Source organism: Rhinolophus hipposideros, assembly GCF_964194185.1.
Source record: "Rhinolophus hipposideros genome assembly, chromosome: 9".
In the NCBI taxonomy this organism is placed as follows: Eukaryota; Metazoa; Chordata; class Mammalia; order Chiroptera; family Rhinolophidae; genus Rhinolophus; species Rhinolophus hipposideros.
Window position 1 is genome coordinate 43,298,317 of NC_138055.1, and position 12,239 is coordinate 43,310,555.

The window sequence follows — 12,239 nt, forward strand, 5'->3', positions numbered from 1 at the left end:
GTCAAATGTCCAAATGTCTAATAGACATATAACTGACGTTGTGAGATCCACTTTCAAATTTGATTAAAACAACTATATCATTAATATAACTTGCTGAATCAATAATAATATGGAGAAAGTAAAATTGTTTTATTATACACACACAACATTCTTACATATACAAATGCACATATATGCACTCATGTATACATACATATATCTATGCACACACATATGTATGTATATGTATATCAGAAAATAGGTGATATATTTCATCCGTTATTATAAAGATATGAAAATGACCAGAACATATATCTGGCTGGTAGCAAAATGTCTGATGTCAATTATCTGGGGTTTACAATGAACCTTTGTTTCACAGTCCTACCTAAAATCAAGTTGCTAGAATATAGGGATGTATTATATTAGGCTTCCAGGATAGTATAGTTTCTTGAAAACTATTCTCTTAGTTATGGTGTTAAAATAAAACCATATTTAATCACGTTGCTGAAATCAACCAGCTCTCAAAGGATATAACTTTACAGCAAAATAAAAAGTATAAAGATTTTCTTTTCTTTTTAAGAGTTTTTATTTATGTATTTATTTACTTACTTATTTATTTATTTATTTTTAAGGAGGGCACAGGTCACAGTAGCCCATGCGGGGATCAAACCAGCAACATTGGTGTTATTAGCACCACGTTCTAACCAATTGAGCTAACTGGCCACCCCAAAAAGTAAAAAGATTTTCAAAACCTGACCTTTTCTGTCTTATATCACAATTTTGAGTATCTTTCTCCATGGTATTCCTAGTTAAGAGTCAAATTTAATATCTTCAAGAAAAAACCAAGTCCTCACTTCTTTTCTTCTTATCTTAAACAAGCACCACTTATAGTTTTCTACATTTCTAAAACAGTACTCAGGACTGTGGTTCTTCTCTTTCCCTCTCTTCTATTTATCTATAAATCACATTTATTATACTTTCTCAGTCATCTGTTGAAATGTTATAAGTTATAACTAGTTATTCTCAGTTTCTCACACAAGTATCGCTTTGATTTACCACTGACAAAGCCCTCATAGATGGGAGGTACCCTGTACTATCTCAATTGCAAACTTGACTCAGTACAGTACTCTGTAATTGCCTGTTTAATGGCCTTTATCCTCTATTATAACATGACCTCTAAGAAAGTAGATACCACATTTGTCTTGCTCAGTCTTTATTCCCAAGACCTATGACAGTTCTGGGGCAGTACCTGCCACAATTGATGTTGAATAAATATTTATTAACTAATAAATGAATATTCTCCTACTGCCAAAATTTTAGGAGCTAGAAAAGAAACTAAAATAAACACTCGATTAAAGGATAAAAGCTCATATTTCATGGCAAATAACAATCAAATCAAAGATGTAATGCCTCACATTTCAATTTATCAATATTTACTTCTTTTTAACAACTTTGTCTTCTTAATATTTTATTTTATATTCACCAAAACTCCGAGGATTTATGCCCACATTTGTTAAATTAAGTTTATAAACTGAAAATTTTGAGATAGAAAATGTTTAAATGATGCTGCGAAAGGAATTCTTTCAAAGATACTGGTGAAATTAGGATAAGAATCTTGGTCTCTTCCTAGTAAACAACTCAATTTGTAGACAAACATTAAGAGAGGCTAAGGTTTCAATTCTATTTTTCTTCACATACATTTTTTTTGGCCAACAATAGAATTTAAAAGAAATGAAAGTTGTCAATTTGCTAGAGGACAGAAGAGACTTTTAGGGGTGTTAGGCTGAATAGAAAAGCCTGTGATTTTACATTAACTTTGGGGTTATAAAATTTAGATTTCACATGCATTAATATGTTAATGTCTGAAAGTTGTATTTTCCATATACAAGAAGTACATTTTCTTCAAAATTCTACCTTTTAAGATCCCACATTCTGACAGCATTTCCAGAAGCTGCATAAAGGAAAGTGCCAGTTGGGTTTAGTGCAATTTGATTGATCTGGTTCTCTCCAGAAGGAATAGCTACTGTCCGGCTGGTACTTGCAGAACAAGCATCTCCAAGAGTAACTTGACCTGAAGACCTTCACGGAGACAGAACAAAGCAGAACAAATCACATTTCTGTACAGGAGTTCAGCTTAAAATGCCTTGAATTCCTAGGAAACTGGTGATAGGCAACAATAAGAACTGTGTACTTTTTGGTCATCATATGTCCAGAACCTAGCATAACACCTCAGATACACATAGTAAACAAAAACCTATCAATTATTCAATACCTGCTAATTAAAGATTACAAATACTTCTCAACTGTCTAGAATGATGATTTGAGCCGTTTTCCAAGAAGTGGTATTCACTTGAAGCAAGTAATATAAATCATTTAACCACATCAAGGAATAAATACTACGAAAATGTAATACTTTAGTATTTTGGAGCAAGGAAATTTAAAATGTGTACTTAGTCACAAATCAAATATGATTTATCTCTTCCTGTTTAATACTAGGCTCTCAAATTTTATTTTCTCAATACTTTTATTTCCCTTTATTTTAACAGTGTTCTTGTCGTAAACATTTGAACATCTTTTGTGAACAGATATAAATAAATAAAAATGCTTTCATAGGCCTATCTTTTCTTGTATTCCATAAAGAGGAACTTCTCCCCCTTGTGCTACTTGTCTTTAAGTTACTTACGTCAGTGTTCGAATGCACTTTGCTGAATCTCGGATATCCCACACCTTAATATAAGATGTTGACACCGTGAAGACCAAACTTGTATAATTACAGTACTTTACAGACACGACATTGTTGGGATGGCCTCCCAATGACATGATCTCCTGCCCTGTCACCAGATTCCATACTTTACAAGTACGATCTAAAATAAACAGATAAAAAAGGGGAAAATACTGTCAATATGAACTAAATCAGGTTCTCTTAATAATACACAGTATTTAAAACGTTTCTTTCCTATGAGAAGGAAATGCCCTAAGAAAACAGTAATTATTCTGTTAACCTGCCACAGGCATCCTAACTCTATCCCTGACCCCCTGCAGCAGGTTCAAGGACGAAGTACGGGGTAAAGGATCAGACGGAAGCCAGGGCTGTCTAGTGTATGCACGATGTGGTATTAAAAAAATAATTAGATAAAAATTTGAAATACTCACATCAAAGGAATCTTGTTTTGAACTGCCCCTGAATTTAAGGTGGCCATCTCAAATCAGCCTCTTCAGAACATTCTGCTTTGATTACGTCCCTCCCTCCTCATAACACACCACATGCATAAACACACACACCTTTCTTTTCCAGGAGTCACTGGTTGATGGATTTTAGTTTTGACCTAAGTATATAATCATAAAACTGTTCTATTTTGGTTTTCTGACATGTTGACTATCTAATTATCCTGGAGAGGAAAATTTAATTTGAATCATTAAAAAGGTACATTTTCACAGAGCAGATTATTTTTAAGTTGGGGAACTGCTTGCCATTATTTACAGTTCATATATAAATGATGTATTACAGAATTGTACACCTGAAATCTATGTAACTTTACTAAACATTGTCACCCCAATAAACTTCAATTAAAAATAATAATAAAAATAAATAATTAAATTCTAGCAAGATTCTTATTCTTCCCTCAGAGACAATTAGCAATAAATGTTTACTGATTAGTCTTGTAACATCCTTAAACACTAAATAACTTTTACTAGCTCCCCATATTCTTGTGTATGCTTCCTTCTTACCTTTCTAGCCTCACTGTCCACCACTTCTCTTACGTATATTCTCCTATTCAACCCAGTTGGATTTAGTTTCCAGACATACCCAATTCTTACCTCCATGTCTCTGCTCTTGTTGTTCTGTAATCTTGGCTGCCAATCCTTACCCTTCACTGCATGAACCATCCTATCAGGTTCATCCTATATGCCTCCTTGTCAAAGTCTTCCTTATTTCTCGTATCTTGGCATAATCTGTCCCTCCTCCAAAATCAAAAAACTCTTAGTCTATAACTCTTCAAACCATTAATACTTGATTTCTAGTTACCTGCAATTGTACCAAAGGGGGTCAGAGTGCAGGTTCGGAGACACATAGACCTAGGTTTCCAATCCTGGCTCTTCCATTTACTAGCTAAGATTTTCTAGGACAATTATTGAATTTCTTGAATCCTCAGTTTATTCATTTGTAAAACGAGGATGCAACATGTGTTTTACTTGGGGTTGTAGTGTGGATTAAATGAGATGTACTTTGTACAGAGTTACATAGTCTCTGAGATACAGAGAGTTCTCAAGAAATGCTACCCATCTTATTCTCTTACCACATCGTACATCGGAACGGCCTTTTAGAAATTTTTATATAAACTGTATTAATAAGCGTAGGGTCTTTGATGCTCAGTTACCAAAGGGAGATGCATTCTCTCATCATTCTACTTACACAACATTAACAGAGATTATACTTTCTTCCCAATGATTTTATATTTTCTATAATTCAGGAGTGGAACTGGGTTATCTCTCAGACTCTTATGAGTCATAGCAGTTTGATTTTTTTTCAAAGTCTGTTAAAATGTAATTTTAAAAAAATCTGTTAAATAACCCCACAAAACTACTAGCACCTTTTGAGCCAGTGAAGAGGAGATCGTCAGTAGAATCCACACAGAGCACAGCTTTTGTATGCCCTTCAGCTATATGAATACACTGAAGTGGAGAAGCTCTGATCCCTTTTGAAGCAGGAAATGGGTTGATTATGCCCCTGAGTGGGGAGGGAAAAAACAAGATTTACTTCAGTAGCTATATCATGAGACTAATTTCACTTTTTTCCCCTGACTTTAAGAAGTCTTTCTAAGTAATTGGTAATAAAATTCAGACTGCTCCCTTGTCTCTTTTTTGAGCAAAAGGACAGAGACTAAGTGTGAAATAGCAATAGTAGTGATTGAGTACACAAATTAATCAGGCATCAGCTAGCACCTGCATTCTACAAAGAGCAAAGTTTATGACACATTTGGATTTTCTTATAACAATTTCATCTCTTCAAAGTGTAATGAAGCAATACTGGAAACTGAGTGTAGTGAATTCTGACAAATAAAGTATAAATCTCAGTAACTGGAAGATGTGATTCTATGTCATTCTGAAGTGTTACTCTGTCAAAAAGGACATTCTTGAGAAAGTATAACACATATCACCTAAAATATTAAGAGAGAAAATTTCAAAAAAATTTGAAAAAAAGACAGGAATGATTATAGGAACAGAAATTCTGAAGAGAGAATGATTCAAAATTATCTAAAACTTAAAGAAAAAAAGCTCTAATAATCTCAAGGAGATAAAAAGAGTAAGAATTTAAAAGAATAGTGAGGCTCTTAAGGATCTTTCCCGTAAGTTTAGTATTTCTGGAGTTTCTGCTTTATGCTACTGGGCTATGCACTACGGAAATATACAGATTATCAAAACATTATCCTTATCCTAAAGGAGTTTAAAACAGGATCTGAATTGAAACAATTGTGTTGGTAAGCTTAAAGATGAGAAGGAATTAAGACATGATAAATATATCAGCCAGATGAGCAGCAAGAAAAATTATGAAGTACGTCCATTACATAAGATAGATGGCATAATATTAGGACAAATACAGGGATAAAACAAAACTGCTTCTTGATGAAAGAGGACAATCTTCAAAACGCAAAGGGCAGAAATGATTCAGAAGAAATATGAACCCAAGATAAGTTAGAGCTGCAAATGGAGACTGATCCAATGAGTTCAATGATTTTAAATCATTATGTCACAGGGTTTTGAAAGTATATGCCATTGTGGGAACAAAATCACTAGAGTACCTCCATTGGTACTCTAAGGAGATGAATAAAGGGTGCAAAACATGTAGACTGATTTTTCAAAAAGCAGGAAAAAAAGGGGATTTCAAAAATTACAAATGAGTAAAATCATTATAAACACTTAAAAATAAATGCTCATCAATAAGGGGTAACATGAGCTCAATAATCTAATGAAGGGTTGATCGGTAGCAAATTAGAGGAATGTTATATTTGCAATACATGTTGACCCCACTAAAAACCCATAAAACAAGCCTTTCAAATCCTGGTGGACATGGTGGGCAAGCACAAACTATTGTAGTAATCTACTTCCACTGGTGCTTGGAGTCACACCTAAAAATCAATGGTCCTGTCAATCTGGAAGTAGGTCTTCAAAACCTTGTCAATCTTTTTCTAACCCTAAAGACAGAGATGCCATGTTTATTAAATTGATATATTAAATAAAGAACTGGCTACTGTGTCGTACTGCCTAGAAAAATGACTGAAACAAAATTCATGTAGTGTAAGTCTGTACTTAGCACTAAAATAATCATTGCATGAAATTTGAATATAAAATTTAGGTCAAAAATATAACAGAATGCTCCAAGTAGGAAAGGGGCTTAAGAATAGCCTAGAGGCAGCCAGATGGCTCAGTGGGTTGGTGCGCAAGCTCTGAACAACAGGGTTGCCAGTTTGATTCCCACATGGACCAGTGAGCTGTGCCCTCGCCACTAGAATGAAGACAATGACTTGAGCTGAGTTGCTGCTGAGCTTCCGGAGGGGAGGCCAGATGGCTCAGTTGGTTAGAGCGTGAGCTTTCAACAAGGTTGCCGGTTCAATTTCGCGCATGGGATGGTGGGCTGCGCCCCCTGCAACTAAAGATTGAAAACGGCAACTGGACTTGGAGCTGAGCAGTGCCCTCCACAACTACATTGAAGGACGACTTGGAGCTGTTCCCCAATATTCCCCAATAATAACAAAAGAAAGAAAGAAAGAAAGAAAGAAAGAAAGAAAGAAAGAAAGAAAGAAAGAAAGAAAGAAAGAAAGAAAGAAAGAAAGAAAGAAAGAAAGAAAGAAAGAAAGAAAGAAAGAAAGAAAGAAAGAAAGAAAGAAAGAAAGAAAGAAAGAAAGAAAGAAAGAAAGAAAGAAAGAAAGAAAGAAAGAAAGAAAGAAAGAAAGAAAGAAAGAAAGAAAGAAAGAAAGAAAGAAAGAAAGAAAGAAAGAAAGAAAGAAAGAAAGAAAGAAAGAAAGAAAGAAAGAAAGAAAGAAAGAAAGAAAGAAAGAGTAGCCTCCATTTAAAAAACTGAAGAGATTCAGTTTTTGAATACAAGATCAATAGATCAACAATGTAGTATGGTCCCTGCCCCAACACTTTCAATGACTTGCCCAATAGAAATAAATATTTCAGGAGAAAGTCATGGATTTATTGTACTGTGCTAAGGCCACCTTTGGAATAAGGTTGAGTTCTAGATGCCACATTTTAAGAACAACATTGACAAACTGGAGACTTTCTAAAATGGTAGAAGCAGAGTGAAGGATACGTAGACTACATCATGTAAGGAACAGATGATGAGATGACACCTATTGAGCTGATAAAAGAACATTAATTGGAGAAGACACAATAGCACAGTTACAGGGCTGAATATTTAAAGAACTGTCACATATGTGTCACTTGTGTGTCACATACACACCGAAAGAGGTACTGGATTAATTCTGGTCTAGCTCAATAAGGCTGATGAATGACCAATGAACAGAAACTTCAAGTAGATTGAGGGAGGACAGTTATCACTTGGTGAGGGATATAAATGTCTAACTATTACATTGTTTTACACACCTGAAAATAATAATAATAATGAAAGACACACACACACACACACACACACACACACACACAAAGAACTTTAAAGGAAGTATATTTAAGCTCAGAAAAAAAACAACTTTCTTTTTAGGGTCTAGTTATAATGATTTCAAAAACTGAAAGGAGTTCATCATCAGAAATAGTATTATCAGAAATTGTTATCATTAGATATGGAAGTACACAATCTAATGCTATTATTTGCATATGTGTGTCAGTTTGAGATTCTTGAAATGCATGCTTCGTAACTTGTTTGTAAGGTAAGAATTTAACCAGATTAAAACTGAAATGGGAACAAAACCTCCTCAAATGTCTGAATCTGACATTTTGAAATCCTGTTGATGTGAAGGGTATAGCTATGAACTGAAGCCATCGAATTGTAACTATTGCTTAAAATATTGAAAAGATATGATCCAATGCACAGCCAATTGTCACTGCTACATCTCAAACAGAAAATATATGTATGTGTGTTCCAACAAGCTGATTACAAAGCAAAAAATGTTCACAGTCTAAGAGTTGTTTTTGATAAGCATTTAATGACACAAATCATCCTAAGAAAAAATTCAGTAGCCTCAATTATGTGATATCATGTCTCCAAAAGATTTCCTTCCTTCAGATTATCAGCTTGATCGTAAGAATTTACTAAATGTTCCCCAATGATGTAACATCCCAAACAATTCTGTCAATCAAGGATTTATTAAATGTTCCCCTAATGATATGCCATCCAATACAATTTGGCCATGTCAAAGGTTGAAATATTACAAAAGTATTCAGTAAACATATACATCCCATGACTTATGTATAACACAGCTCCTGGAGAGCCTCTTTTTCATTCTTACGTATTTTAATATCATTGATTATTCATACTTCTGAAGAAAAATAATCTCAACATTAAATATAGCATTTTATTAATTAAATACTGAAAAATGCTCCCAAATATTCAGAATATTAGAGTTAAGACATATATATGAAACCTTACACCAAAGATAATTTTAAAAATCTAGAATTTGGCAACATACATCCATAGTACTTCTTTCTCTATTAGAATTATTTATTCACATTACGAAATATAGAAATCCGCTTTAAAATAGTTTCTTTAAATGTCGCAAACTTGTACAACAGATGTGATTTGAAGGGAAAAAGTGCTATTGTTGTTCCATGCAAACCAGTAAAGTCTTGTAATACTGTGAATGAAATTAATTTCCTTTCCCTCCCCCCTGCCTACCTTCTGGAGGATCTACTGATGATCAGCAAAATGGCCATAAAGCAGGGGAAACGAGTGCAAAAAGAGAGAAGACAAATGATAAGTGGGAAGAGGAAATCATAGAGAGGAAGAAAGAGAAATTAAGGGTCCAAACAAATCCACAGCATGAAAAAAATGTAACAGTTATTTTAAAAATAGCATCGATAAAAAAAGTTATTTTTTTAAAAAGCTCTTCTACATTCTGTTTCGTTCTTTCTTTCTTTCTTTTGGGGGGTACAATAATATCCTTTTTTTTTCTAGTATACCTTCTTTTCATCACAAAACCTGTCATAATTTTTTTTATTTTAAATTTGCTAAACTAACAAGAAAATATACCATATTCACCTCCCACACTTTAAGGTATTGGAAATACTTCATCACTGAGGAGCAAAACTTCTTGAAATCAATATGCATAGAACTTAATTTCTTTTAAAAAAAGATTTAGATTACAGATAGAAAACAAATATCAAGTTTTTATGATATTATGCAAAATGTATGGCACTACTTTGTCTAAAACATATCACAAAAACATATTAAAGTTAATATTTTAAAAATATTAGTGCATTTATATGGTTTACAACAAGTTATGCATGCAACAAAAACGAGACTGGCTTAGAGTTTCTAGGAAGGCATTTTAGAACGTCATGAAATGCCAGAATATAGGAAAGATAGAAAGAAAGTACCTGTGTACCTCCGACAGAGAGGAATCACTTTCATCAGACCTACAGTGAAAGAGTTAGAATTATAAGGAGAAAGAATACAGATTTCAAAAGGTAAAGACCCTGAGATTGTACTGAAAATCACCAGTATGAATAATAGAAATACAGCAAACACTTCCTTTACAGCACCCTGCTTTTTTATTTGCACTGAATGTCTGCAAATTCAATGCATAGTTAAATCAGGTAAAATATTTGATTCTTATGTTTTCTACAAAGACTTTGGGAAAACTTTTCTATTACTGATCCACAGAACCTATCTATCCTCACTTCTAAAATGTAGGCCCTGAAGAGGAATAATACCAAGTAAGTAAAATACATTACTTCAATATTTTATTTAATTGACTAGTACCAGACAAAATTTCCCATTTCAATAAGTTTTATGAATTTTATTCATCTTGATAATTACTTTAGATTTAGACTCTAATTTGGAAGTTGCCCAAATACATTACATGTTTGCAAGGAAAACAAATCACTCATAATTTAATAATCTTTGACTTTTAACTTATCTCAAAAACATGGAGTTCTGACCAGAGAGTCCCGCAATAATAGTTGGGGGGCTTTAGTGAGATTTGAAAAATAGGTGAGCCAATCCTGTCAGCCCTACCCTATGCCCTCCAAGACTGGCAATGATTCTGGTTACGAAAATCAGTTTGGCTTGTATAGTAAGCCTGGAGACAATGAGACTGGCATGGACTGTAAGCAGAAATAATGTGTGAGATCTACTTCTAGTTGATGAAACATGTTACTCTCAAAAAGGAGCCCAAAAGCAAGTGATTCAAAAGGTAGGTGAGTTTTAGAAAGTGTAGAGTTGTCAGTTATTCCAAGTTAATTTATAGAGATGACAACAGTCATTTGTTGGTAGCTTACAAAGTATTTCAGTAAAAGATATGGAACTATGATTTGTTTGTCAAGATTATCAAAACATTGACAGAAAACTTTATGATTGTGAACACAAGGTAAACGAAATTTAGCAATTCTTCATACCACTAGTGAAAACGGATTTCCCAAAGACATTCCTAATGTTCTTCTACTCTTTTCTCAATTAAATGAGAAGTATGACTTAACAATGTTAGGGTCTTTTTTCAGTAACACACAATATTTACCTAACTAGATCAGTTTAAAGGACATGCCATCTACTGATTAAACTATATTAAAATCTAATAAAGTATTTCATCCATAAATTAAGTAGATTAAAAATGATTTCAAAATGATAGTGTGTTTCTCTCAGACTATAGAGCCATTTACCATGATCTAAACATTCCAGACATCTTAAACAGAACCCTTTTAATTCCAGAAATTGTTGATATATACAGAGAGATTATGGCATAGAAAAGAAATAATTGGGGTGGGAGACTGGCTATCAACTACATACATATACAATGTTATCATTCAGAGTCAAAGTAGGTAAGTCAGAGTTAATAAATACCTTACAGCAGCATTGTTAGTGTTGAATTCTTGCATGAGAGATTCTGGCTCAATGTGAGAATACATTTTCACTTCAAATTTAATGAAAATAGTATTTTCCACACCCTTCCAACTTCTCTTCCCCAACAACCCATCCTCAGTCCTATTCCTTCACACATAAAGGTACCCTTTTATTCCAAGAACACAATTACTGAAGTTTTCTGGTGGATTTATACAGAACAATCAAATGATAATAACATGTTACCCATATAGCAATGGTCTGTGTAGGCTGTTATATCCACCAAAGATAAAATAATTTGCCCCTTTTCAACTCGGGCTATCTGTATTAGAGGCTTCTGTGGGCTCACAGAAGCTGAGGTATCCCAAGAAATTTAAACTTCAGATGTTCTCAAAGTTATTTTCAGTCAGTTCTAATGGAAAAGAAAAGGCAAGACAAGTGCTGAAAGTATAGCAATGCAAATCTACAAAATGGAATAACGTTCAGCAGGAAAATAATTTTCAGTAATTTTGTCTATGTGGTTCATTTCCTGTTGGACAAACACATAAAATATGGCAAGAGTTCATAAATAAGACTCCATCTCCCACAAAAAGAGATGGCTAAATGTTTTCTACAGACTGCATTGAAAGGTTCAGAATATTGTAATAAATAGTTGGGTCTCCTTTCCATAATGACTTACTTATCCTGCTGAACTGATGTGTTTCCCTGAGAAACAGTAAGACGATTAAAAACATTCAGTTCATTACGGGGCCGGCTTGGTGGGGAAGAAGGAGGTGAAAGGCTAGCCTCTGAGGTTCCAGAATCTGAGCTACAAGAAAAAAAGAACATTAAATAGGTGGCTTTAATTGGTTATGATTTGTTAGGAATGTTATATGAAACATGCTTTAAAAAAAAAGCTTTTCATTAGAGAACTGCTTCCTTCTTTCTTTCCCTTCTTCATTCCTTCCTTCTTCTCTTCCTTTTTTGTAAGATGAAACACACTGAACAATTAAAAATTTTTTCCACTGAACTTTGTTACATTGGCCACAAGATGGCACTAAAGAAAAGCAGTATCTGTTGAAACCTAAAGTCAGGACAAATAAAGCAAGACAAATTTAAAATCATGTAATTTTAGAGCTGAGACGGAGTTGCTCATTTTACAGGCAAGGAAACAGATCCAGAGAGTTGAAGAGTAATTTGCCTACTCAAATGATTCATTCATTTATTTTTTTAAATTACTGATTTACTCCATTCCTCATCTTCCAAT

The 12,239-nt window shown here is 33.8% G+C and overlaps 1 protein-coding gene across 7 annotated transcripts in view; it reads right to left on the minus strand.

Annotated features, from left to right (window-relative positions):
• Positions 1 to 12,239, minus strand: part of KIF21A (kinesin family member 21A) — a 132,377-nt gene that overhangs the window by 7,447 nt on the left and 112,691 nt on the right. For 2 of the 7 annotated variants that reach the window (XM_081061330.1, XM_081061328.1), the window contains 6 exons: positions 11,673 to 11,801; positions 9,535 to 9,573; positions 8,834 to 8,848; positions 4,572 to 4,708; positions 2,663 to 2,843; positions 1,894 to 2,058 (listed from right to left, as the gene is read on the minus strand). In XM_081061330.1, coding sequence (XP_080917456.1) covers positions 1,894 to 2,058; positions 2,663 to 2,843; positions 4,572 to 4,708; positions 8,834 to 8,848; positions 9,535 to 9,573; positions 11,673 to 11,801 — 666 coding nt within the window. The remainder of the gene's footprint in view (positions 1 to 1,893; positions 2,059 to 2,662; positions 2,844 to 4,571; positions 4,709 to 8,833; positions 8,849 to 9,534; positions 9,574 to 11,672; positions 11,802 to 12,239) is intronic. The other 5 variants (XM_081061331.1, XM_081061329.1, XM_081061333.1 and 2 more) reach the window with 3 other exon arrangements.